The sequence below is a fragment of the Amblyomma maculatum genome, chromosome 1 (assembly GCF_055883805.1).
Source record: "Amblyomma maculatum isolate TAMU_Amacu chromosome 1, ASM5588380v1, whole genome shotgun sequence".
Lineage (NCBI taxonomy): Eukaryota > Metazoa > Arthropoda > Arachnida > Ixodida > Ixodidae > Amblyomma > Amblyomma maculatum.
In genome coordinates this window covers 440947004-440971799 of record NC_139344.1, presented here as the reverse complement: position 1 = coordinate 440971799, position 24796 = coordinate 440947004, and the positions used below count along the sequence as shown (strand labels likewise).

At 45.2% G+C, this 24796-nt stretch overlaps 2 protein-coding genes across 3 annotated transcripts in view; both read right to left on the bottom strand.

Annotated features, from left to right (window-relative positions):
• LOC146209565 (uncharacterized) overlaps nt 1-24796 on the bottom strand; it is a 75799-nt gene that overhangs the window by 38635 nt on the left and 12368 nt on the right. Inside the window, exons 4-8 of one of the 2 annotated variants that reach the window (XM_084587421.1) lie at nt 24497-24612; nt 21098-21227; nt 19536-19709; nt 11935-12060; nt 8836-9120 (exon numbers count right to left, since the gene is read on the bottom strand). In XM_084587421.1, coding sequence (XP_084443547.1) covers nt 8899-9120; nt 11935-12060; nt 19536-19709; nt 21098-21227; nt 24497-24612 — 768 coding nt within the window. In that variant the 3' untranslated portion in view covers nt 8836-8898. Of the gene's footprint in view, nt 1-8835; nt 9121-11934; nt 12061-19535; nt 19710-21097; nt 21228-24496; nt 24613-24796 lie in introns of those variants that run through there. The other variant, XM_084587420.1, reaches the window with a different exon arrangement.
• LOC146209566 (uncharacterized) lies at nt 5243-6233 on the bottom strand. The gene has a single exon (XM_084587418.1). It carries the CDS (start codon nt 5997-5999, stop codon nt 5295-5297), a length of 705 nt encoding a protein of 234 aa, XP_084443544.1. The 5' UTR covers nt 6000-6233; the 3' UTR covers nt 5243-5294.

Genomic DNA, 24796 nt, shown 5'->3' with positions numbered 1-24796 from the left:
CGTCATCATCATCGTCGTCGTCGTGGGCAGCAGCGGCGGCGGCGGCGGCGGCGGCGGCAGCAGCAGCAGCGGTAGCGGCAGCGGCGGTGGCTGCGGCAGCGGCAGCAGCAGCAGCGGCAACAGCAGCGGCAGCGGCAGAAGCGGTAGCGGCAGCGGCAGCGGCAGCGGCAGCAGCAGCGGCGGCAGCAGCAGCAGCGGCGGCAGCGGCGACAGCAGCAGAAGCAGCAGCAGCGGCGGCGGCGGTAGCAGCAGCAGCGGTAGTGGTCGCGGCGGCAGCAGCAGCAGCAGCAGCGGTAGCGGCAGCGGCGGTGGCAGCGGCAGCTGCGGTGAATGGCGCTAGAATATTGGGTAGTGAGCTCACTCTCCGGCGACGGCGCGCGCTGCCCTGTCTCCGAAAACGGTAACAGGTTTTTGTTTTCAAAGGGGCCCGCGCTGAGGCGCTGCCGTCGTCGTATATGGAAGCCTCCGCCAGCCTCCGCTGCCTCAGCCGATAGTGTGCAGGCTTCGCGCTCCGCTGTTTCAGCTGTGCCTTCTATATGAGCCACTTTTTGCGTTTATAGAAAATATTATGTCTTTGTAGGAAGTATATTAGGCATGCTGGGCTCCCTCCTAGAAGTTGATACTATGCAAGACAATGTGCAGAATGAAACAAGCATGCATTTGGCACTGACTGCTGCTGCAAACAAACGCACTGCAGCTAGTTCCATCCTCCCAAGATCACGACCAGCACATTGCTAGGAGTGATTCAAGAATAATATTTCACATTGCTGGCTATGTCGCAAGAAAGTGCATTGTAAAGACCAATTGTCAAGACTGTTTGACGTACACTTCTGACTATGCCTGCCCCAGGTGAAACTTTTTAGCTTGCACGACTGACACAGTTCTGTGACAATGGAGGGCTCCTTTATCCTACTGGTTGCTTATTTGGCTTTGTAAAGAAGCTTGACGACTTGTTCACCGGCTACTTCTCCCTTGAACAGCTGCACTCAGACAGCGTTTTAGATGTGCTGCAGAAATGGTCAAGAGGTTGGCTGTTCCAGCTATGGTTCGACTCTCTCTGCAAATATAATCAAATTCTATATTGTCACAGGCCTGCACTTCTAAATTAAAGCGATAAATCTTGACAAGGCAGGGAAGCGCCAAAAGGCAAAGCATTTAAATGAAGCTGAGCCGCTGCTCTTGAAATATGCCTGCTGTTTGTGAAGTCTGCTTTTTGCATTGCACTGCTCAAAAAATAAACTTTTCCTGGAGATTTTACAACCAATATTGGGTCTCCGCCGTTTTCTTCACACTTTTATTTTCATGAAATGTTCCTTCAAAAAATAAAAGTTAATGCACCAACAGTCTGTGGAAAGGCAGAAAAAGAAAACATCTGATATACATATAGTAGTGCCAGCAGAATTAACGATCCTTTTCACATTGGAGTATCATTAGATTAAGCAACCATTGATATAGAGATGCATGATTTCTAGCACAGATGTGGTAAGTTGTAATCCTTAGACTGTTTAGTTTACCTAACCCTGTCGCAGTGGGCAGATATATTGCCCTCGATGGCTGAACTCAAGGATGCAGAATCGAATCTTGGCCGCAATGACAGCTTTTCTATGGAGGCGACTATCAAGGTGCCCGTGTTCTGTGCGGTGTCCACGCGCTTTAAAGAACCCCAGGTTGTCGAAATTTCCGGATCCCTCAACTGGCGTATCTCGCAGCCCGAGTCGCTTTGTGAACCGAGCCAAACCCCTAAATTTAAGATTTCTGTCCATCTTAAATAATGTATGAGCCTTAGCCTTAATTCTTTTCAAATCCCCCTCCTTTTTTTTCTTCCACATAATACGCAGCGAGAGTACGAAATTTAAAATGTAATAGTAAACGTGTTTAATTATATGCAACTGCTGCAAAAAGGTTAGGGCCGTGCACCAGCGCCTGTTCAATATAACTGCTAGTTTTGGCAAAAAGATAAGGGATTTGTTCTAAACACGTAAGCCTATTATTGATATACGTCCGCGAAAATATACCTGACCCTTCCGAATGTATGAAAACTAGGAGAGCTTTAGTTTGCTTCTAACGAGAGTTTTTTCCCTCAATGCCATCCTGGCGAGTTTCCGCTGATAACGGGCACAAGCTGAGAGAAACCTAGCTGACCTAGCTGCGTCGCCACAATGACAATGTAAGCAAAAGTCTTCCCTTATCAAAAAACATTGACAAAAGAGCATTCCATTAATTGGATCGGTGACTGTCCACCTTTCGCGCAGCCAGAGACCAAATCTGAAGCGGCCGCTTACATTGAAGATGATGGTGGCGCCACCTCGCGGGTGAGACATAAACTGCGACACTGAACGGCGCTCAGTCAGCCCACTACCCAATGTTCTAGAGCACTTTAGCTGCGGCAGCAGCAGCAGCAGCGGCGGCGGCGGCAGCGGCGGCAGCAGCAGCAGCGGCGGCGGCAGCAGCAGCAGCAGCAGCGGCGGCAGCGGCGGCGGCAGCAGCAGCAGCAGCAGCGGCGGCAGCCGCAGCAGCAGCAGCAGCGGCAGCCGCAGCAGCGGCAGCCGCGCGGCAGCGGCAGCCGGCAGCCGCGCGGCAGCGGCAGCCGGCAGCCCGGCAGCGGCAGCGGCGGTGCCGGTGCCGGCGCCGGCAGCAGCAGCCGCCGCCGCCGACGGGGCCGGAATATATACCCACAGCAGGGCGAAGGCCTCTCCATTTCTCTCCAGTTAACTCGGTCCTGTGCAAGCTGCATCCACTTGACCCTTGCGAACTTCTTAACCTCATCTGCCCACCTAACTTTCTGCCGCCCCCTGCTACGCTTTCCTTCCCTTGGAATTGAGTTTGTTACCCTAAGCGACCATTGGTTATCCTCTCTTCGCACTACATGCCCTGCCCATGCCCATTACTTCTTGATTTCCACTAGAATGTCAGTAATCAGAGTTGTTTCTCTGAGCCACTCTGCATGCGTCCTATCTCTTTAAGTAAAACTACATTTTTCTGTTCATGGCTTTCTACTTTGTCCTCAAGTTAAGTAGAACCTTTTTCGAGCGCAATATGTAATAAAGCTAATACGATGAGCTGTTGTCGCATCCACATAAACGCGGATATATAATTACGTCTAATGTAAATAGTCAATATTAGCAATATCGTACCATATCACCATCATCATCATTACCTTCAGCCTTACTGCAGGGCGAAGGCCTCCTCCATATTCCTCCAATTCCTACCACATGTGGAACTTAATGCAACAGTATATTTTTGTTTGCAAGTGAATATGCTGTTTACACAACTGTTCATTCCTGGGACGATGAAGCCATAATAGACCTCTATAATTAAGAACATCGCAAATTGTTATGAAAAAGGGCGAATGAAGTTGAATGTCAACGAACCAACATGCATTAACTTTACTCAAAAATGGCACAGAACTTATTTATTACTCTAAAAGGACCGCAGATATAACAAGATCAGACACTGTAAGGTATTTAAATGCGACATTCTCGAGCACAATCCATTGGGCTACTGATATCGAGAATACATGCACAAAGCCATTTCAGGCAACTCAATTTCTTGTGCCGGAAATTGGCTGCAATGCTGCCTAGTGTCGAACTATCCACTTATAAAACCCTCGTTCAGCTAATACTTGAGTATATACAATATCGTATGGACCCCTCACCAATCCTATCTCATTGATAAAGTGGACAGATCATAGCGCATGTCACTCTGTTTTATTTAGTCCAGATACTCGCTGTACGACAACGTCACTGCAGTATACAATCAAGCAAGCATTCCGACTAATATCAGAACGGTGTCGCTGCCATGAAGGTTTTATTTCTTTTTTATCGTGGGCATATAAATGTAGATAAAACGTATATTAGGCCACCCATTCAAGATTTGTGCAGAATTAATCATCATAGGCGGATCAGACAGTTCTCTACGGTTTGCGACATCTTGAAACATTCATTCTTCCCTTTGCCATTAAAGCATGTTGGTTCAGTTCACTTACTTAAAAGTAAAATGAGGGCACTTATATGAATAGGCTTGACCGTGAATATTTTGCTCTTTCATCCCAACTATGTTTTGCTTGTTTCTTTTTTTCCTGTTTAATTATTTTGTGCACTGATTTTATTTGCTTTGTTTGATTCCATTGTTGTTTTTGCCCCGTAATAATTGTTTTAATTAATTATAATTTTTCTTTTCTCTCTTGCTTTTTGCCTTGCGATTTATTTATGAGTACTGTAAGCCTTTACAGGATCTGACAGGAGTGCCTGTCAGATCCTGTAAAGGCTTACAGTACCCATAAATAAATCAAATAAATATTCAAATCGGACCGGTTCGCAGAAACAAAGTGACTAATCCATCTTCATCGAACTTGAATGAGGAATATCCTGAGCTTTGACTGCCTATATGCGGTGGCAGCGAAATGCTTTGCATTCTAGCCAAATTTCTCAGGAGTGCATGTCTATTGCTACGCTCCTAATGTGGTTCCACATATGTTCCGGTTATAAGTGGAACTTTTAAAAAAGTTCTACTTATAAGCGGAAGTTACTTTTATAGCTGTAACCTATGTGGAACTAGATTAAGTGTAGACACGTCAAGCTGTAAGCCAAGGGCTGAGCAATGGAAGGTCAGATGTACCTGGCTGCATACCTGCGGAGATTTCACTTCCTCCGTAGGCAGAGAAACGTGCTCGCTGCAGGTCGTTGAGTGAGCTCATGAGTTAAAGCGCTACAATGTGCAGCATCAGCAATGTCATTAAAAAAAAATCCGGAGTTCACAGCTATAGCCCTTGAAGTATTTAGAAAGTATTTAGGAAGTATTTGGAGAGAAAGATGAGTCTGTTATTCAGCTCCTCTCGTGGTCTTATATCTGTCCTGTCTTTCAGCTCCTATCGTGACTCCTATTTGGTTGATAAATTAAATACTTTGCATAAAATATTATCGCTTCTTCGAAACCTCACCAACTCATTCATTTCTCCTGAAAAGCCAGACTACCTGGATCCAAATGGCAGACAGGCTTATTGGTGATGCCACCAAGGCGTCACTGGCATCCTATTTTTTTTTTATTCAAATACCCTAAAGGCTCGGGCGGGCATTACATAGGGGGGGGGGGGGGGCGGAAAGTGGGACAACAGTACAAACAATGCATTCAAAATTGCGATATGTATACAGTGGTTAACAATATAGCCAGGCGCAAAATTTTGAAAAGCTAGTGCTTCAAACACTCAAATAAAGATACAGATGGCACCTAACATTCACGTTTTTCGAAGAGCAGCGCTTTAATACGAACATAAAAAAGAAATGCAAAGATGAAGGTTACAGCTCGAAGTGATTTTTTAGTCCGGTTACAAACGTTTCATAATCACTGGAAGATGCAATGGTGGCAGGCAGCAGATTCCATTGACGGATGGCGAGGAGGAGAGGCGAGTGAAAGAACAGATTGGTTCGAGCAAAGATGGGTTGCACTTTCAGTTGGTGATCAATGCGTGGGAATACATGATGAGCCGGCGTGATATGATACAACGCAAAGGAAGAATTACTATAATATAATCTGTAGAAAAAGGACAGTAAGAAAAACATTCTCCGTCTTTCAAGAAGAGGTAAGTTGAGGGCTGTTTTTATTTCAGTTATACTTGCTGATCGCGAATAGTTTTTAGATATGAAACGGGCGGCTTTATTTTGCAGAGACTCCAATTTTGTTACTAGGTATGCTTGATGAGGGTTCCAAATTAAAGAGGCGTACTCCAATTTAGAGTGCACTAATGTGGTGTATGCTAATAGCTTTGTGTCTGGATTAGCTAATCGCAGGTTGCGTCTGAGGAAGCCGAGTGTTTTGGAAGCCTTATTGATGACCGTATCTAAGCGACAGTTCCATGAAAGGTCTGATGCTAAATGTACACCTAAATACTTTATGATGGGTACCGATTCAATACGCACGTTGTTCAAAGTGTAATGGAATGGTTCGGTGTTAGATGTTGTGGTAAATCTGACAAGTTTTGTTTTTGAGGTGTTAATTTCCATTTGCCATTGTGTGCACCAATTGTTGATCTTATCAATGTCTGATTGTAAATGAGTACAGTCTGAAAGATCAGTTATCTCTCTGTATACCACACAATCATCAGCAAATAATCTGACCGTGGAATTTAGGTTATTACTGATATCATTTATATAAACTAAGAACAAGATAGGTCCGAGTACAGACCCTTGCGGCACTCCAGATTTAACGGGGGAGTGGGAGGAAGAATGGCTGTTAACAAAGACTGATTGATGGCGATTAGCCAAAAAACTCCTTATCCAACAAATAACCTTATAATTTGATTAAATTTTCAAGCTTCTTTATTAGACGTATCTGTGGGACTTTGTCGAATGCTTTGGCGAAATCTATAAATACGGCGTCTATTTTAGAGTGCACATGAACAGCATGATGGTCAGTAACCAATTCAAACAGTTGTGTTTCGCAAGACCTACCATGTAAGAAGCCGTGCTGATTGGGAAAAAAGAAGTTATGCTTCACCAGATGACCCATTATGGCGGAGAAGATTATGTGTTCTAGCAATTTGCAGCTTATATTGGTTAAAGAAATTGGTCAGTAATTTGATGGCAGAGAGGCATCACCAGATTTGAAAATGGGTATGACACGCGCAATTTTCCAGTCGTATGGTACACAACCCGTATCAATGGATTGCTGAAAAATAGCAGCTAAGATGGAGCATATTGCAGGTTTCGCTATTTTTAGTAATTTAGGACATATGTTATCGAGGCCGGGTGCAGAGTTAGCAGGGAGGCGGTCTATGGCAGAGGATACACCTTCTGCTGTGACAGTTATGTCGGGCATGCTTTCGTGTAGCTCTGGAAATTGCAGGTCAGTAGGTAAAGGGCTCTCATCAGTGAAAACTGAGCAGAAAAATTGGTTGAATTCCTCTGCTACTTCAGGGGAGGTAAGGAGCTTTCCTTCTTTAGTTATTGACACTGAGGTGTTTGTACCATAGTTTGGATTAACAACGCGCCAAAATTTTTGAGGATTGCTCTTTAACAGACGTGAAATGTCAGTTATAGAACTTGTTCTTTGCGATTTCGATTTCAGTTTTGCACTGTTGGGCATGTGTACGATACTGATTCCAATCGTGCTCAGATGCTGACTTTTTAGCTTTCGCGTACAACCTTTTCTTTTTGTTTATACATCTTTTGACGCTCCTTGTGAACCATGTGCTCTCTGTAGATGTGGTGATGGTGACCTTAGGTACGTACTTATCTTTTAGCAAAGTTAGTTTATCCCGAATAAGAGACCAGTTTTCATTCGCGTCCTGCGAATTGAAGGAGCAATGAATATCTGCAGAGAACAATGATAGCTCATTAAGTATCATATCAGTATCTGCTCTGGTATAATCAAATATAATTTTATTTGCTTTTTCTGGTTTGTTTCTGGCTACTGTGAAATCGCTCTGCAAAACTTTGTGGTCACTGAGACCATCCAGAAACTTTACAGACGTTTGGTCAGGCTGCGTTGTCAGCACTAGATCTAAGATTGAATCACCACGCGTAGGTGTGGAAACCATTTGATGTAGGTTGAAAAGTGCTAGCACATCCATAAAATTCTGACATTCACGCTTTCTTGCTCCGTGGAGGGGCCGGCATTCCCGCCACTCAATATTCGGATAATTGAAGTCACCTGCCAGGAATATTGGTGAACGTGGAAATTTGTTCTGTAGGTAAGTTAGGGATTCATTCAGTTTTTCAGCGAATTCCTCGTGTGAATCAGGTGGGCGATAGCAGACCCCAACGGCGCAAGTTACCGATGATGATAGACTTAATGCAACCCACAAAATTTCCAGGCACGATCCTGTATCAACAACATGTGCTTGCAGGCTTTTCCTTACGGCAATTAGTACCCCACCACCGCGCGAAGTAACGCGGTCTTTTCTAAATAATGAAAGCTTGCTGGACAAGAATAATTCAGTATCAGCAATATCGGGCGATAACCAGGTTTCTGTACCCAACACAAGGTCGGCTGAGCATGCGTCGACATATGCACACAAATTATCTTGCTTTGGTAACAGGCTGCGAAAGTTTGACACTAAAATTGACAATACGAAGCTTATGGGTTTATTCTGTAGTCAGTGTTCCTGAGCGGCCTCAGAATCAGAAAGGGCAGACATTTCATTTGTTCCGCTATTGTCACAAACATCCACTTCTTTGGAATCGCGCTTTGGGAGAGCAATCACTTTTCTAGTGGCACTGTTAAATGAGTACAGAGTATTGTTAAGAAGCTTATCAAATAATAGCTTATACTTTTCACCAGGATTTCGTATACTTCGAGCGAAGTCTCTAAGCTGTTTCCTAATAAACTGCATCCTAGGTGAAAAGTCCTCCTCTATCCAGACGGAAGCAGAGTCAAGATCTTTAAGTTTGGAAGCATTTTTGAGAATGTTGGTCTTGTCTTTGAAATTTAAGAACTTCACAATTATTGGGCGGATGCTGCCCTGCTTTCGCTGTCCTATTCTGTGTGCACGTTCGATTTCACCAACTGAGATTCCCAAGTTCCTGGTCACAAACTTAGACACAACTTCCTCGGTATCTTTCCATGTTTCTGTTGCTTCCTCTGTAATGCCTTTGAAGATCAAGTTATTTCTACGCATTCTGTTGTTAAGGTCGTCAACAACTATGCTCGACTGACGCATTTGTGCTGTTTCTATGCCTTGAAGCTTGTCCTTGACAAGAAACCTTGACAAGAATTTCGATCAGTGATCTACACTTTCGGTATTTACTTCTCGGCACCAGCACCTGGTCACATAAACAAATGCTACAGTCAGGGCGAAGATGAGATAATAAGAACACAAGACAAAAGAACAATGCAAGATGTCCGTTAATTTCTTTGACAACGTGAGAAAGAGCCAAGCAAGGCACGAGCCGAGGCTTGGGTTCACCGGAAGCGGTATCGGGGCAATGTTTCGCGGAAATCTTTCTTGAAGTCCCGAAAACTATTAGCGGCCTCCTTGAGACGGAAGAAGCGTGCTTCTTGAGCACTGCGCAGCTTCCATCGGCTTGCACAGCGTCCTTCGCTGTCGTCTAGGTCGACATCGTAGAATGCCCAGCCGAGGCCCTGGCTACGCGACCCCATCTGCAGGTCGGGCGCTGCACGCATCTGGGATTTCATGAAATAACAGAGAAAAGGGTTGCATATAGCTCGGCGCTCAGAAGGCACCTATGTGTTAAACGCTCCTACATCGGGCCCACAATGGCTTCAAGATAAAAGCAAGATTTAATGAACATTGCAGAGGTAGTTGTGGACTGTTTAGAACCCATATATTGCTGTCTGTGCATCATTAAAGCACAGATATACCGGTCATATGCATATCACAGCTACTTGCCAAATATATGAACTCTTATATGCACTGGTTGGAACAAGCTCTGCATGGGTGGTAGAAATGATTCCTATGATCGCCAAGCAAACTTCGGTGCTGGAAGTGAAAAAAGAGTGAAGCTGCCAGACCTGAAAGCAAACCTAATGGTCTCTTTATATCTTTCAGGACGGTTGTAGGCGGTTGTAGAGGATTGTAGCATCATGCATTGCTCTGGGTCCTTGGCTATGACAGCTTTCTTCGCTGGACTCAAGATCAAGCTTTCACTAAAGGGTGACCTATTATCAGCTAATCATCAGCAATATTCGTTACATTCAAATATGAAAGTGCTGGAATGTTAAAGTTGCGTTCAATCTGCTTGTAGGGTGAGATTAATGACGCCGTAGTGAATAGATCTCGACTGATTTTGATCCGCCAGGTCTCGGTCTGAAGAAAGTCCGCTGTTGGTATTGTGAGCGATACAGTTGGCTGTGGTTTTACCAATGGCCATTCCGAGTAGAATTGCGGAAGCAACGAATTACGAAGATTTGTTCGCAGAAGGCGATCAGCCTTGGCTCGGCTCAACTTCGCCATGGCTGACTGCGCCGGTACTGGCGCGGTGCCATATATATATATATATATATATATATATATATATATATATATATATATATATATATATATATATATATATATATATATATATACGCCTGCGCATGCGCATGTGGCACCGGCGTATCGGAAGAGCAATGATATCACTGCACATGCGCGGCGGGGCGAACACGGCGGCAGTTGGAGGTGGTTTCGGCACGTAAGCTGTGCACCGTGTGACGTCTCTCCCTCCTGGCGCATGCGCAGCTGGCGCGGCGGCGACGGCATCTCTGGGTCACCCGCGCAGCGGAGGAGGCGACGGCTCCGACGGGGACGCTCCAGCTGTGTTCCGTGTGACGTCACTCGCTCGTCGCGCATACACAGCTTGGCTTATCGGAGGATCCGTGAAAGGGCTCACTGACTAGCGTAGTGTTGCTTCTGCAACAAAATCCTTTATCATGGCTCTGGCATTCAGGTCCCAGCTGGCAGATGAGATGGCCGTGCACTGACTGGTCGGCAAGATATGGATCGTCACGAGACCGCATGACACAAAGTTTGCAGGAGTTGCCAACGAGGGCAGCTTCTGTCATATGGGACGGTGACACGAGAATCGAACTCGGGACCCTTTTGTGTACCCTAGGACTCGAGGCACATCTGTATAGCCTCTTTAAATCGGGCCTTTATATTTCTATCTGAAGGCGTTTTGGATAATGTGGTGGCTTATCACTGTGTACTAATTAGGTTTGGTTTATGGGTTTTAATTTCCCGAAGCGACTGAAGGTGTAGGAGACGTCCCGGTGGACGGCTCCAGAAATTTCGACCACATGGGATTATCTACCGGGCACTAGCATCGCACAGCAAACGGACGCCTTTCTTTCATCATTTAACGAATAGAGGCCACCGCGGCACGGATTCGATCCCGCATCTTTGGGTTCAGCAGACGAGCCCTGTAACTACTGAGCCACCGTAACAGGGCTTGTGCTAATGAGTTTATGATATGTAATAGATAAACAAATTAAAAGATTGGTGATTCAGTAGTACAGTGACTATAAGCGAGCAATGATCCGTAAGCGATTAACTCTGTTGCGACCTGCCCCTAAAGGCAGAGCTTGTGTAACATCTCTAGTGCAATCTACTAGTACAACACCCTGATGCTTTTGCACTTGCGACTGCCATAGCCGCAATGTCTTTGCCTATTACGCCTGCTTTCTGTGTGCTTCAGCACACGCTCGTCGCCTCCCTAGCGCGTGTTCTTGCTTGTCGCGGCACATTCTTGCAGAGGCCTTGCTTATTTCTTGGTGTGTGTGACTGCTCTTGAGTGCGTGGCTTCCTCGGCATGTGGCTAAATTGTCTTCGAGAATTCCTATGTGAACGCAACAGCGTATTCGGTGCTTTAATTCGCTAGAATACCTCACCTGGAACACTTGGCCAAATTGCAATGGAGGGAATAAAAACATTTTTACGTCAAGATGCCCTTAGCAGACGAGGATTTTATGTCGTGCACACCACGTCATCCCTGTTGTCACAGGAGTGCTACATGTGGCGTAATGAAAATGTGCGCATAAAGGAAAGGTTAATAGCGCAAAAAGACACTCACATATGGGCACAAATAGACACACAGGACAGGTGCTGACCACAACTTCTTTCTCGGATCGCCACGTACAACCTTCTTCTTCAACATCTAAATGCTTCCACAAAGTCAGCAACAAAGTCATCATAGCATTTAGGCCAACCCTACCTACCAACATTTAACAATCGACCTTCACTACTATACAGCGAGCCAGGTGATGCACTAATACATTTTTAGCCAAGTCTTTTTATATACGAGGCTTCTAGCAGCTGACGGGCAAGACGGGCTGACAGTTTGTAAAAAGTGCTGATCATGCATATGTGATTAGTGTCAATCTATAGATTCAGTTCGGACACACTGAGTATAAAACATACGACGGGCTCCAGGGACCGCTTCTAAGAGACAGCATTAGCGCAAGGAGCCGTATACGGCAGCAAGGGAAATCCGAGTGCCTTACCTGAATGGCCAGATGTGGGCGCGTCTTGTAGGTGCGCCATTTGCCCATCTCGGCGAACTGCTCGTAGCGCACGTTGTCTCCGATGCCCTCGGCACCCACCTTCCAACCCAACTCTGCATTGCACACCTGTCCAGAGGCACACGACGACGCAGAATTAAGGCTCATTCATCAAATACTTATCGCAGCCACCGGTTGATGCAACACCCCTTACAACTCGTAAGTCACCAGGGAGACAGATATTACAAATAAGAGGATATGCGCCCAGCTTCGAGGCTGTTGAATTTTGTTTTGGACGTTGTGTTCTCTTTTGTCCAGTTAGGGTTTCTGCATCCACTTGCGTATGAACTATCTCGACCTCTTTTGAGGCATTGTTCCGAAACTTTGCTCAGGTGGACGCTGTAGCTATAAATTCTCTTCTAAATGTCATAAGGAATGCCTTCTGGGTCAATGAGTAATCAGTTCGAGAGGGTTTTAGAATTTGGGGGACACTTCAATTACGGGTTCCACTCGCAGAGCGGTCTGCTTCATAGACATATTTTCTTCTTGGCCTTTTGAAACAACACCTCATCAGTTCGCACAACGACTTTCTTCTTCTCTTCTACCTCTTTCTTACTAGGAGACTATAACCACGGGCAATTTCATGGCTGGCCAGCAGAAGCTAGGCAGCAAATGGAAGGAGGCGCACCTTTGTCACCCTAGTGTGACATGTATTGTTCGGAGTAGTGGTGCGATAAACAGAAGGGGAAGTTAAATAAGGTAACGCGTTCTTCAGAGGGGGACAAAAACGCGTCGCCAGCCTTCTCTTGCCTGGCTTTGCTGTGGAGCCACAGAATGTTAGCCAAAGTATATTGAAACCTACCCGCTCCAATCCACGTGTCTTCTAGCGCCGGTGGGCGCTCGCCTTTTAACCCGATCCTCATAATATCATCCCTCGGCATCACCCGAAGCAGCACCCACGTGCGATCAAAGGTTTTCACGCAGCTCCCAGAAGATGACATTTCTTTATTTATTGATCAGATTCTTATTCAACAACATAATCATGGAGGAACAGGCAAAAGGCGTATCTAGACGCCTGGCAGAGGCCTGTCCTTCTGCAAGGGCACCACAAACCATTTGGCAACTGGAAATCTCAGTCATACAGGTTCAGAAGTTCACGAATGCAAGCAATGTAAAAGATATGAATATACAAAATGAAACTATCTACACGAGCATGCTTGTACAGCCGCCCTGATTTTTAACAATATAGCGCGAGTGTCGACCAAACTGCTAGTCAGCGCCTTATAAGGGCGATAGCGTGGAACATGGCGAGAGTTCGCGCACGCGCGCGAAGAGAGAGCAGTTTCTGCTACGCTGTTCCGATAAGAGGACACACGCCCTGTCACAATATCTGTTCGCGAAAGCCGAAGGGCCGTAGAGCAAATGTGCATGAAATGTGACACTTAGATGTGATTTCCCTCTTTTTTTCTTTTTTTTTCCTTTTACAAAAGGCCGCGCTGGTGAAGCAGAGTTAAGATAAGAAAGGTGTAAAAGAAAGCAAGTTACCAGCACGTTGAAAGCAATGCTTGTAATGAGAACCTTCTGAGGTGCGAAGACGATAAAAGAGGCCCTAAGCAAAGCACTTGTGCTCGACTGCCCGCCGTGCTGTTTTTTTTTTCTTGTTTTTTTTTTTTTTTGGCGAACAATTATAGTGGTTGGGCGTGTCATCGTGACCGGAAGCGTAGCAGACGACGCTCCACATTCGTGCGCATTCGCGAACTCTCACCGTGTTACACGCTTATCGCCGTTATAAGGCGCTGACCAGCAGTTCGGTCGGCGCTCGACTACATTGTTAAAAATCAGGGCGGCTGTACATGAAATCATATTAAAAATCATTTAGGGCAGTTATGTATAAAACAATAAAGCAGGATTGCAAGGAAGTATACGGCTACATACGTGAAGTATCTAGCAAAAGGATCATTATGTACATATTTGTTGTATTTGTGATCGAATGTATTCAATTGCTGCCGCTAATGAAAGAAGTTAGGGGTAACAGTGGAAACCCATTGCAAATAAATGCGCAGGCATTTCGTGTCCATAATTTGGGCGACATTTCGGAGCATGCAACTCTGATCTTTAAGTATAGGCTCTAGGTTTTACTAGATATATGCTTTTAAAATATGTTTATTCTGATTCATAAGGGTTTTGAAAAAAAACTGATAATTTCTTATTGTAAGCCACACTATGCTATTACAATGGTCAATAAGTCGCGCCGCCTTTTTCTGTGAAGTAAGTATTCTTTCTATATTGCTCTCATACTCGTGTCCCATAAAAGCAAGCAGTATTGTATGCGACGGTAAATGCAAGAGTAATACAAATTTAGCCTAAATCTTGTTGGTAAAAGCGTACGCGTCTTATGTAGAATGCCGATGGAGTATAGAAAGAAATTTTCTTATTAATGTAATGTGTGTGGTCATACCACTTCATATGTTCCTGGAAAGCAGTGCCTAAAACGTTTACAGAAGATTCACGTGGTTAGTCCTGATTATTCAAACGTAATGGTGAAGTTCGCAAAAAGAATTTTGTTTCGGTGCTGGAAAGTACTTATTTCGTTATGAATATTCTTATTTCCTGGCAATTAGATTTTAGCCGAACAACACTGCCTGTAAACCATGTTTTCTCTTTTTTGCTTTATGTGTGTGTTATTACCCGCGAAAAGCACATTGGTATCTTCGACATAGATAACCACATCCTTAGTAGCCAGTATATTAATAATGTAAGTGACCTGCTTCTGAGCCTTGAGGCTCACCAATCGGTACCAATCTGAGATTCTCCATTGTTTATTTGTATGTATTGCGATCTGCTTGTAATGGAACTGTTACATAATCTAAGGGTGTGCCCTTTACACAATACTATTCCAAGTTATCAGGAAGAATATAATGTTTGACCCTTTTTTAAGTTGTTTGATTCATTTTCGATGTTCAGTTCAGTTCAGTCGTTCAGTCGTGTCCGACTCTTCGTGACCCTATTGACCATGTCACGCCACGCTTTCCGGTCTCTCACTATCTTCCTAACATCACATAATTTCATCTGCAGTGCCTCGAGGATGCCATCTAACCATCGCGTTCGCTGCCTACCCCTTCTCCGGCGACCCTCAACCTTTCCCAACATCAAATCTTTCTCCAGCGACTCCTCTCTTCTCATCAGATGACCAAAGTAGCTGAGCTTTAACTTTAGAATTTGACCCTCCAATGAGCAGTCAGGGTTTATGGTCGACAATATTGACTGATTCGATCTTCTGGCAGTCCAAGGAACTCTCAAGAGTCTTTGCCAGCACCACAATTCAAACGCGTCAATTCTTCGGCGGTCAGCCTTTTTCACAGTCCAACTCTCGCATCCATACATCACAACTGGAAAGACCATAGCACGAGTTATACGGATCTTGGTTGGCAGACTAATGTCTCTGCTCTTTACTAGGCGGTCAAGGCTAACCATTGCTCTCTTTCCCAGAAGCAGGCGTCTCCTAATTTCATCGCTGCAGTCTCCTTCCGAGGTAATCTTGGAGCCCAAGAAGAGAAAATCTGTCACAGCTTCCACTTCTTGTTCCTTGATGCTCCAGGACTTGATAGGGCAAGACGCCATGATCTTTGTCTTTTTAATGTTCAGTTTAAGCCCAAACTTCTCACTCTCTTCTTGTACGCGCATCAGAAGTCTCTTGAGTTCCGCTTCACTTTCTGCCATTAAAGTGGTATCATCCGCATATCTAAGGTTGTTGATACGTTTTCCAGCAATCTTCACTCCAGCTGAAGACTCGTCCAGACCGGCCTTTCTCATGATGCACTCTGCATATAGGTTAAATAGGCAGGGCGACAGTATGCAGCCTTGCCTCACTCCTTTCTCAATCGGAAACCAATAAGTGAGACCATGCCCAGTTCTGACTGTGGCCTCTTGCCCTTCATACATGTTCCTGAGGAGACAGATGAGGTGAATTGGAACTCCCATCTCTTGGAGAGCTTGCCACAATCTGCTGTGATCTACGCAGTCAAACGCTTTCGCATAGTCAATAAAGCAGAAGTAGATGGGTTTCTGGAACTCTCTTGCTTTTTCCATGATCCAGCGAAGGTTGGCAACTTGGTCTCTAGTTCCTCTGCCCTTGCGGAACCCAGCTTGCACGTCCGGAAGCTCCCAATCCACATACTGCTGCAGCCTACCTTGGAGGATTTTCAACATCACCTTGCTAGCATGCGAAATAAGCGCGATCGTGCGGTAGTTGGAACAATCTTTGGCACTGCCTTTCTTTGGAATGGGGATGTAAACTGACCTCCTCCAATCCTGTGGCCACTGCAGGGTTGTCCAAATCTTCTGACATAATGTATGCGGAATGTATTGTGACTGGCCATAGGGTTATAAAGTAATTATTTCTTAGTTATGGGTAAAGCGTCTAGGTTGGTTTCTTTTCTCGGAATGCATGCTGCTATTTTGCAATAATATTGTGTTGGATAAGGCAGTTACAAGCAATTGTGAATGAGATATATGAAAGGGCTTTCCTCACAGTGTTCCTATACACCACGCATATCTGGCCTCGGTTACAGTTTCGGTTGAAGTTCTGCCTTTACGGTGAATTATTAGTTTTCGAGTCGCCAACTCATCTTCATCATCATCATCATCATCATCATCATCATCATCATCATCATCATCATCATCATCATCATCATCATCAGCCTGATTATACCCACTGCAGGGCGAAGGCCTCTCCCATATTTCTCCACTTAACCCGGTTCTGTGCTAGCTGCATCCACTTGACCCCTGCGAACTTCTTAATCTCATCCGCCCACCTAACTTTCTGCCGCCCCCTGCTACGCTTTCCTTCCCTTGGAATCCAGTTTGTTACCCTCAGCGACCATCGGTTATCCTCTCTTCGCACTACATGTCCTGCCCATGTCCATTTCTTCTTCTTAATTTCCACTAGAATGTCGGTAACTTGAGTTATTTCTCTGACCCACTCTGCACGCTTTCTATCTCTTAATGTTACCCCTACCATTTTTCGTTCCATAGTCCTCTGGGTTGTCCTCAACTTAAGCAGAACTCTCTTGGTTAGCCTCCACGTTTCAGCCCCATAGGTGAGTACAGGCAAGATGCAACTGTTGTATACTTTCCTTTTGAGCGATACAGGTAAGCTGCTAGTCATAATCTGCGAGTGCTTGCCAAATGCGCTCCATCCCAATCTTATTCTTCTTGTTATTTCCTTTTCATGGTCCGGATCTGCGGTTACTACCTGTCCTAAGTAGACATATCCGCCTACTACTTCCAGTATTTCGCTACCTAATGTAAACTGCTGTTCCTTCCCGAGGCTGTTGAACATTACCTTAGTCTTCTGCATATTGATTTTCAAGCCTACCTTTCTACTTTTACTGTCTAGGTCATCAATCATTATTTGCAGTTCATCCCCCGAGTTGCTTAGCAAGGCAATGTCATCAGCAAACCGCAGATTACTGAGGTATTCTCCATCTACCCTTATCCCTAACTGCTCCCATTCCAAGTCTCTGAATATTTCCTCTAAGCAAGCTGTCAATAGTACTGGGGAGATTGTGTCTCCTTGCCTAACACCTCTCTTTATGGGAATTTTGTTACTTTCTTTATGCAGAACTATGGTTGCTGTGCAGCCACTATATATATCTTCCAGCACTTTCACGTACGGCTCGTCTACCCCCTGATTTCGCAATGCCTGGATCACCGCCGAGGTTTAAACTGAGTCAAATGCTTTTTCGTAATCAATGAATGCTATGTATAAGGGCTGGTTATATTCCGAGCATTTTTCTATCACCTGATTGATGGTATGGATATGATCGATAGTAGAGTACCGTTTCCGAAACCCTGCTTGATCCTTCGCTTGATTGAAGTCTAAGCAACTAAGCAACTAAGCATAGATATGTTTCGCTATGCCACTGAAGGCCCATATGAATGTAAAGTTATGATTAATCAAAAGCCCACACGGTTTATGGTGTCAAAACAAGTGCATTGCGAAAGAGTACAGGAACCGACGGGGGACGCAGCAGATGCGGCGCATGTATGCGTTGCGGTATATATTCCCGACAAACAACGCAGCCATCGGCATGCGTACGGCATGCCGTACTTACTAATTTGCAGTATATTTTATTTATTAGCAACGTAAATAAATAAAAAAAATGTATAATATTCAAAAGCACGATCTGTGAAATTTCTGGAGGGACTGTATTCTGCTGTGCCGTGGGTTGGTGCGTGTCGGTTGTATAGCTTTGGTCGCACATGCATAGAAAGTTGTTCACGAGTTCTAGAATTGCAGTAATTGTATTGTGAAAGACGGCAGTGCAACCGCAAGCTATTCTCTTCGCACTGCTGCTTTCAAGTGTTTTGCAGTTGATTCGGTTTGTATCTTCATATATTGTGGCACCCATGTACCCGTGCACTTTCTATTTTGTCGCCAAAATAAGCTTTTCGTGCGTGCGTGCTTGCGTGTCGGTTCCTGTGTGTTTGTGCGTGTGCGTGTGTGTGTGGGGGGGAGAAAGAGAGTGAGAGGGACGGTTTGAAGGCAGCCTGTTCTACAAAGGCCTTACAGGGGAACCGCGCTAATCCCTAAGAGATGAAAAGCGATTGCTGTGGCCATGAAGGAGATGAGGGCGAATGGAAAGCAGAAGTTTGCCGGCGTTTACAAATTCAAAATGGCTGACATACCGTATAAATGCGCCTAATGGACTCAATCCTGGATGGGCCACTCCCTAACTTAGACTGCAATGATTTGATAAAAAAAATTGGCTTTAAATATAATGAGCTACACATATGTCCCTTTTGACCAAAGATATTCGATGAAGACTGCTGCCTGCTCCTGTCATCGTTTTCTAGCACTGCACTGCTGCTTGGATGAGTGCTATCTTTTAGGGCATCATTATCCTCCCTTATGTATTTTATGCCATCCATTTCGCATATAAGCTGTCTGGAACAAGGGTCCAGATATAATGTCAAACGTGTAAAGAAAATGCTTTTTTCAGAATTTAGGTTGAGATTTAATACAGAAAATGATTATTTTTTGCACGAGCGGCGTACCTCTGAAGTATTGAAAGAAATAAAAAATGCGGCTCTTACGCCCAAACTTACAGCTTGTTATATGACGCAGTTCAGGATTCCAGGTGGGAGCACGATCGAGGCTCCATTTTAAGAATTCGCACAAAAAAGCAAGCACACTTTCGTCCCTTGCTGGCAGATAAGCTGTCGCTGTTGTTGATTATCGCAGCTTTCAAGGCAAGCGGAAACTCTTACAATGTTTCCGTTTATGATCCCCCCCCCCCCCCCTCCCGACCTGACTCATCGTCTAAAATCTTCATCATCGCATGTAGCAAGGTGCCAAGACTGGCTTCTGCGCATTAGTAAATTCGGAGAGTAGATATAGTAATCGGCGACTTCAGCAACCAATCATCACAGACTGACTGGGTGATATTTTAAAAGCCAAGCAATCACAGAGATAGCTTGGGTACGGCCTCACTTTCTGGAGTTGCCCTAAGGCATGATTTTGTTCTGTTGTTCTGTTTTTTTAGAGCAACTCGGATAAAATAGTTATATCAAAATATATGAAACATCCCTTGATCTCTTACCGTGGAATATGAGGAGACGGAGGCTCCCGTGCACGGGACGTCCCTCAGCTCGGCGTTCCTGTCAGCGTCCTCGTCGACGTCGTAGTACACGACCCCCATGGACGATGACAGAAGGAAGGACTGGTGACGCTGAGCGTCACCCGTCTGCTGGCGCACCAGCTCAGCTGCGTCACGCTGCGTACCGTTCACAACAGTTGGAAACCTCCGCTTGAAAACGTGATCGGTTTTAGTATGCACTTGTCGGCCACATATCGAGTGTAGCGCGCAATTGTAGAAGTGTTCAATACAAGCTACGAGTATTTGAAAAACGCTTTTTTTTTTCTGTTACTTATTAATTATCTTTACCCCTAATACGTATAAGAATTTTTGCTACGTCATCTTTTCAACCGATTTCGTTGCCGGATAGTCATGCGTGTACTAGCAATCTCAGAGTTAGCAACTTGGACAGTTTAATTTAGAGACCGCGGATATTGCACCATCCGTGAACACCCCATTTTGACTGACTACCGACATTAGTTTAATAAATGGGACCCGTGAGAAGTTTCACAAATGGTAACATCAAATAGCTGTGATTCCAAGATATATCGCACATTCCTTTTATCCAATACAAGAACGTGTTCGCACACGAGCGAGAATGAGGAGGATGTCGCCACTGAGCTTAGTTTCCGATCCCGCCATTGGTAGAGACATGCGATATGGGGCCAATTTGTCGGTGTTTTCAATTTGCCGAAACTCACAAAGCAACGCGTGATGTTCATTCCGCGCCGCTATGCGCTATGCCGCAAGGCAGCCACAGAACCGGCAACCGGTTCTTGCAGATAATAGCAACAGGAAAGTTCGCGGCCAGGCCTGTTGATGGCGCTAGTTGTTCACACTCTGGCGCCACCATACCAGCTCACGAGGCCCATAGCTGCGAGGTGCGTGTACGGAGGCCCACTAATGACACCTAGATTGGGCAGGTACCCTCGCTGCCCAAGCTTTCTGACAGGGCGGCATATACTGACCCAAGGCCAGTCTTGGGCTGCCTACATGATATAGGACATATGCTTCGGAGATAAGTAAATTAGTTAAATAAGGGTGTTTATGCTAAACGCAGTGTTGCACCAAAATTACTACAGTTCATTGCAAAGTCAAAAGAAGTACCCTCTTTAACTCGTGAATGAGTGCTTGTGTCTAACGCAAGACTGCAGGGTGTTTACGACGGTTTATTTTCTTTCTTAGGTCATGCTCTGGTTCTGCATATGAGCCGTCAATAGTTTACTCCGCAGATCTATCTCCTTGCCGTTCAGCATATCTGCACGTTAGTACGTTCCCTGAATCGTGATTTGAGAGTCAACCGTCGAGAAAAGCAGCTCTGAGCAAGGTGTTCAGCGCCTGGACCCTCTTCACTTGGTTATTGTTTATGGGCCATAGTGCTGCTGCTGGTCATTTTCTTCACTTCCTTCACCCAAAGAGCTTAGCAGAACAGAATGTTCTAGTACATGACTTGTAATGACTGTAGTAAGCTCTACGAAGAGCCCAGCAGTCACGACTACTTCGGAACGAAGCTCGACCGGACTCACTATGGACAGGTGGCTCTTGTTGTTGAACGAGGAATTAGTCCAGCTGTCGATAGGGTCCACCACGCACGGCTCCATCGATCCCGCAGGTCCTGGTGTCACGTGGGTGATGAGTACCAGAAATGTAAGGGAGCTGCTCGCGGAGCGATGAGCGAGAAGAGAGAATAAGATGGGGTTGAGTGCAAATAACAGATACCGGTAGCTGCCCCATAAAGCATTACAGTCGACATCGACAGTTGGAAACGTGGCCTCCTGCTATCCCATGCTTCTCATGCTAACCACATTCTTGGGAAGGAAGTGCGAACAAATCTCCCGAGTCCTAGCTGATACCACTGATTGCGACTACCGGTATAAGCCGGATTTCGCGGATTTCATAAGTAAAGACGGTACGCTTCTTTGCCCCAAGTTCCTCTCGGTCACACAGCGTTATCCTGTTTAGTATCGAGTCAGCAATGAACAGAATCGGAACTGCCTTGCTTGTTTGAACCTGTGATCTAGTTCCTCCGTGGGAACGTCATTAAAGAAAAACATTCCTGATCCCTTGAAAATTTCTCATCACCCTCATTCGCGCTAATCGTTCCAAGCAAAAATGAGATAACGTCTGCACATGAATAATTAAAACAACCTATTGAAACTATATGAAATTAGTGCCGAACTGCGCCCTTTTCAAGTAATGTGTTAAGGTTTCCGCTCGGCGTCAAACCCGACAGCTTCTAGAGAAAATGCGGATGTATCGGAAAGGTTTGACGTCACAAGTAGAACGGCGCAAATGAAATGAATTGTTTTGAAAACAAAGCTTGTGGAGAGTGAGCAGGCGAACTGAAGCACATGGGTTCCCGAGTCATAAACTATAGCCCTATGCAGCACAGATATGCTTGTACGGCATTGTTAAAGAGGAAGATTTTACGTACTTATATCATGTGGTTTTCAGTTACTGTGGTACCTTACGGCTGTATTGTAACAAGCATGCTAATTAATAATTAACATTGATTAGGTGTCAGACTAAGGGAGAAAAGTATATATGCCTGGGAGCGGTGAGTGTACGCGATCGAGGGTCCAAAAGAGGAGCCGCCGAGGGGAGTCATTAACGCGGTCGTTTCACAACTGTATCCTAACAAAAATTTAGTTACAATTAACATTAATTAGGTCCATATAAACGAAAAGAAAAGTACATATGTCTGTGAGCGGTGAGTGTACGCGATGGATGATTCGCAAGAAGATCCGCTGACTCAAGTCATTAACCCCGTCGCGTCGTACCCAATTGTAGAGGAAGGTTAAATGTGTCTCCAATTTGTCTTTTTTTTTTTTAGCGAAGGGAATGAGAAGCCATCGTCGCCACCGTCGCCGCGAACGAAATTGAGAAAAACGGTGTAAAAAAATGCACATGATTTGTTTGTCAAAATTGTGACGCAATGCTTCTCTGCGCAGGGTGGTGTTCAAACATTTCGCTCCCAATCCAGCTATGTTGGAGGCTATATTTTTTGGCACATACAAAAACCGACGACATATTAACCTCGGACAAGTCTAAGTGTCACCTGAGGGGTCCGAGAAAGATTGTGCCTTACTTTCACCACAAACGAACTTAAAGAAGAAAGTATAAAAGTACTTGACGAATGAAAATGAGCTGTTGAAGGTGCTTTGCGTCTACTCTTAAGGTAGAGCTTGAGCGTCCACATAATGTTTACGCTGGAAGTCAAAACCTGAAGATGCCTAAGTACGCAAAATCATCAAAGCCCTTGCAAGGTGATCGCCGTATTGTGTCACAAGCTTCGGTGTGATATTAAAACGGGCCGTATCACAACCGTTATTATGAACTATGTTATCAGTGAAAACTCTCTTATCACGATCTTTAGACGCGGTCTGCTGACAGGAGCCCACAGCGATAATTTGTTGATGTGAATGGCGTACCGCCACGCAGGCGATTACACTGCCTAATTAGGAAGGTTCGCTATGGATGGCAGGAAGGATAAAAATATGCGAGCCGCACACAAGAATGATGCTCGAAATTACTCAAATACATTCTAGGCTGTAGGGTACCGAAACAGCAGCATTAGGGTGGCGGAACACCAACACAATTAACGTGAATGTCAATCTAAATACCATGACTAACGCATCGAATGTACCTCTAAAGTTGTTCCAACACAACGTTGCGATGCTACCATCATACAGGCGTGGCCGCAGAGATACTGTACGTAGCCCCGCAGTCCTTAAGGAAAAGGCAGCGCCCTAGAACGGATAAAAATCTGATCTATAGGGAACACTGCAATCAGGGGTCCTCCTGCCAGAGGAGGAGAGGACTGGAGAGGACAGGAAACACACACACACACACACACACACACACACACACACACACACACACACACACACACACACACACACACACACACACACACACACACACACACACACACACACACACACACACACACACACACACACACACACACACACACACACACACACACACACACACACACACACACACACACACACACACACACACACACACACACACACACACACACACACACACACACACACACACACACACACACACACACACACACACACACACACACACACACACACACACACACACACACACACACACACACACACACACACACACACACACACACACACACACACACACACACACACACACACACACACACACACACACACACACACACACACACACACACACACACACACACACACACAAATTGGCAACGCTTAAGCGCCACATTAAGAGTATAGTAAATACCGCATTTAACACCGTCTTTTCATTCCGTCTCTTTTTTGTCATACTAAATATTTTAAATTATTATTACTGTATTGTCCGTACACATTCCAAATACATTTTAGTAATTGATACGCTCACGGTGTATTCATTAATTAAGCACCCCTCTATCACGCTTAAATACACTCACTGTTCTTGGCCTATGCGTCGCTGTTCTTGGCCTATGCACGTACGACACGAAACTATAAATATTCGATGCTCGCACGAAACGATCCGCACGCACTGTCGTTTACCCAGGCGAAACTTTCGGGATTCAGCGAAATCCACCAGAGTGGCTTTGTCTGTTTGATGAACCAGAAAAGATTCCAACTATGCATGCGCCAGCGCAGGTCTAGCTGGCATGCTTTGCCGTTCGTAACTGTGTTTTCACGGCAATAAAGAAGCACAAGCGGTCTATGCGTTTCGCGCCGGTCTGTAATGAAGATAGTCGGGGTTTTAACTTCAAAGGTTGCATTATTTTTTCTATTGCATATCGTAATTCTTCTGACGCGTTTTTCTCAGTTCTGGATTACGGCGATTGCTTTTCGGCTTTTTTTTTCTTTATTGTGTTGATTGCGTTTTGGCTGACCGAACGTTATCGCGTAAAGTGTAGCGCCTACCTGGACACCGTCTGGATCAGCTCGTTGAGGCGGGCCTGACGTTTCGCTGGGTCGATGATGAATCGGATGCCCATGAAGACGACCAGCTCCTCTTTTCCCAGGACATGCCGCAGCTTCTGAAAACCGCAAGCACTAGAGTGAGTGCGTAGAGCTGCCAAAGTAGTGATAGGTTCACGTCGTATACGATTTAAAGCCTTATTGCTGCGCGCTGCTCGTCCAGTAGCCTGTGCTTTGTTTACGCGTGTAATATGAATTCAACATTGCAAGTCGCATTGCCGATGCAGATGCAACATGAGGCGC

What these genes read in the sequence shown, in the direction of transcription:
- LOC146209566 (XM_084587418.1), bottom strand. Translation starts at nt 5,999, where the DNA reads ATGGAAATTAACACCTCAAAAACAAAACTTGTCAGATTTACCACAACA.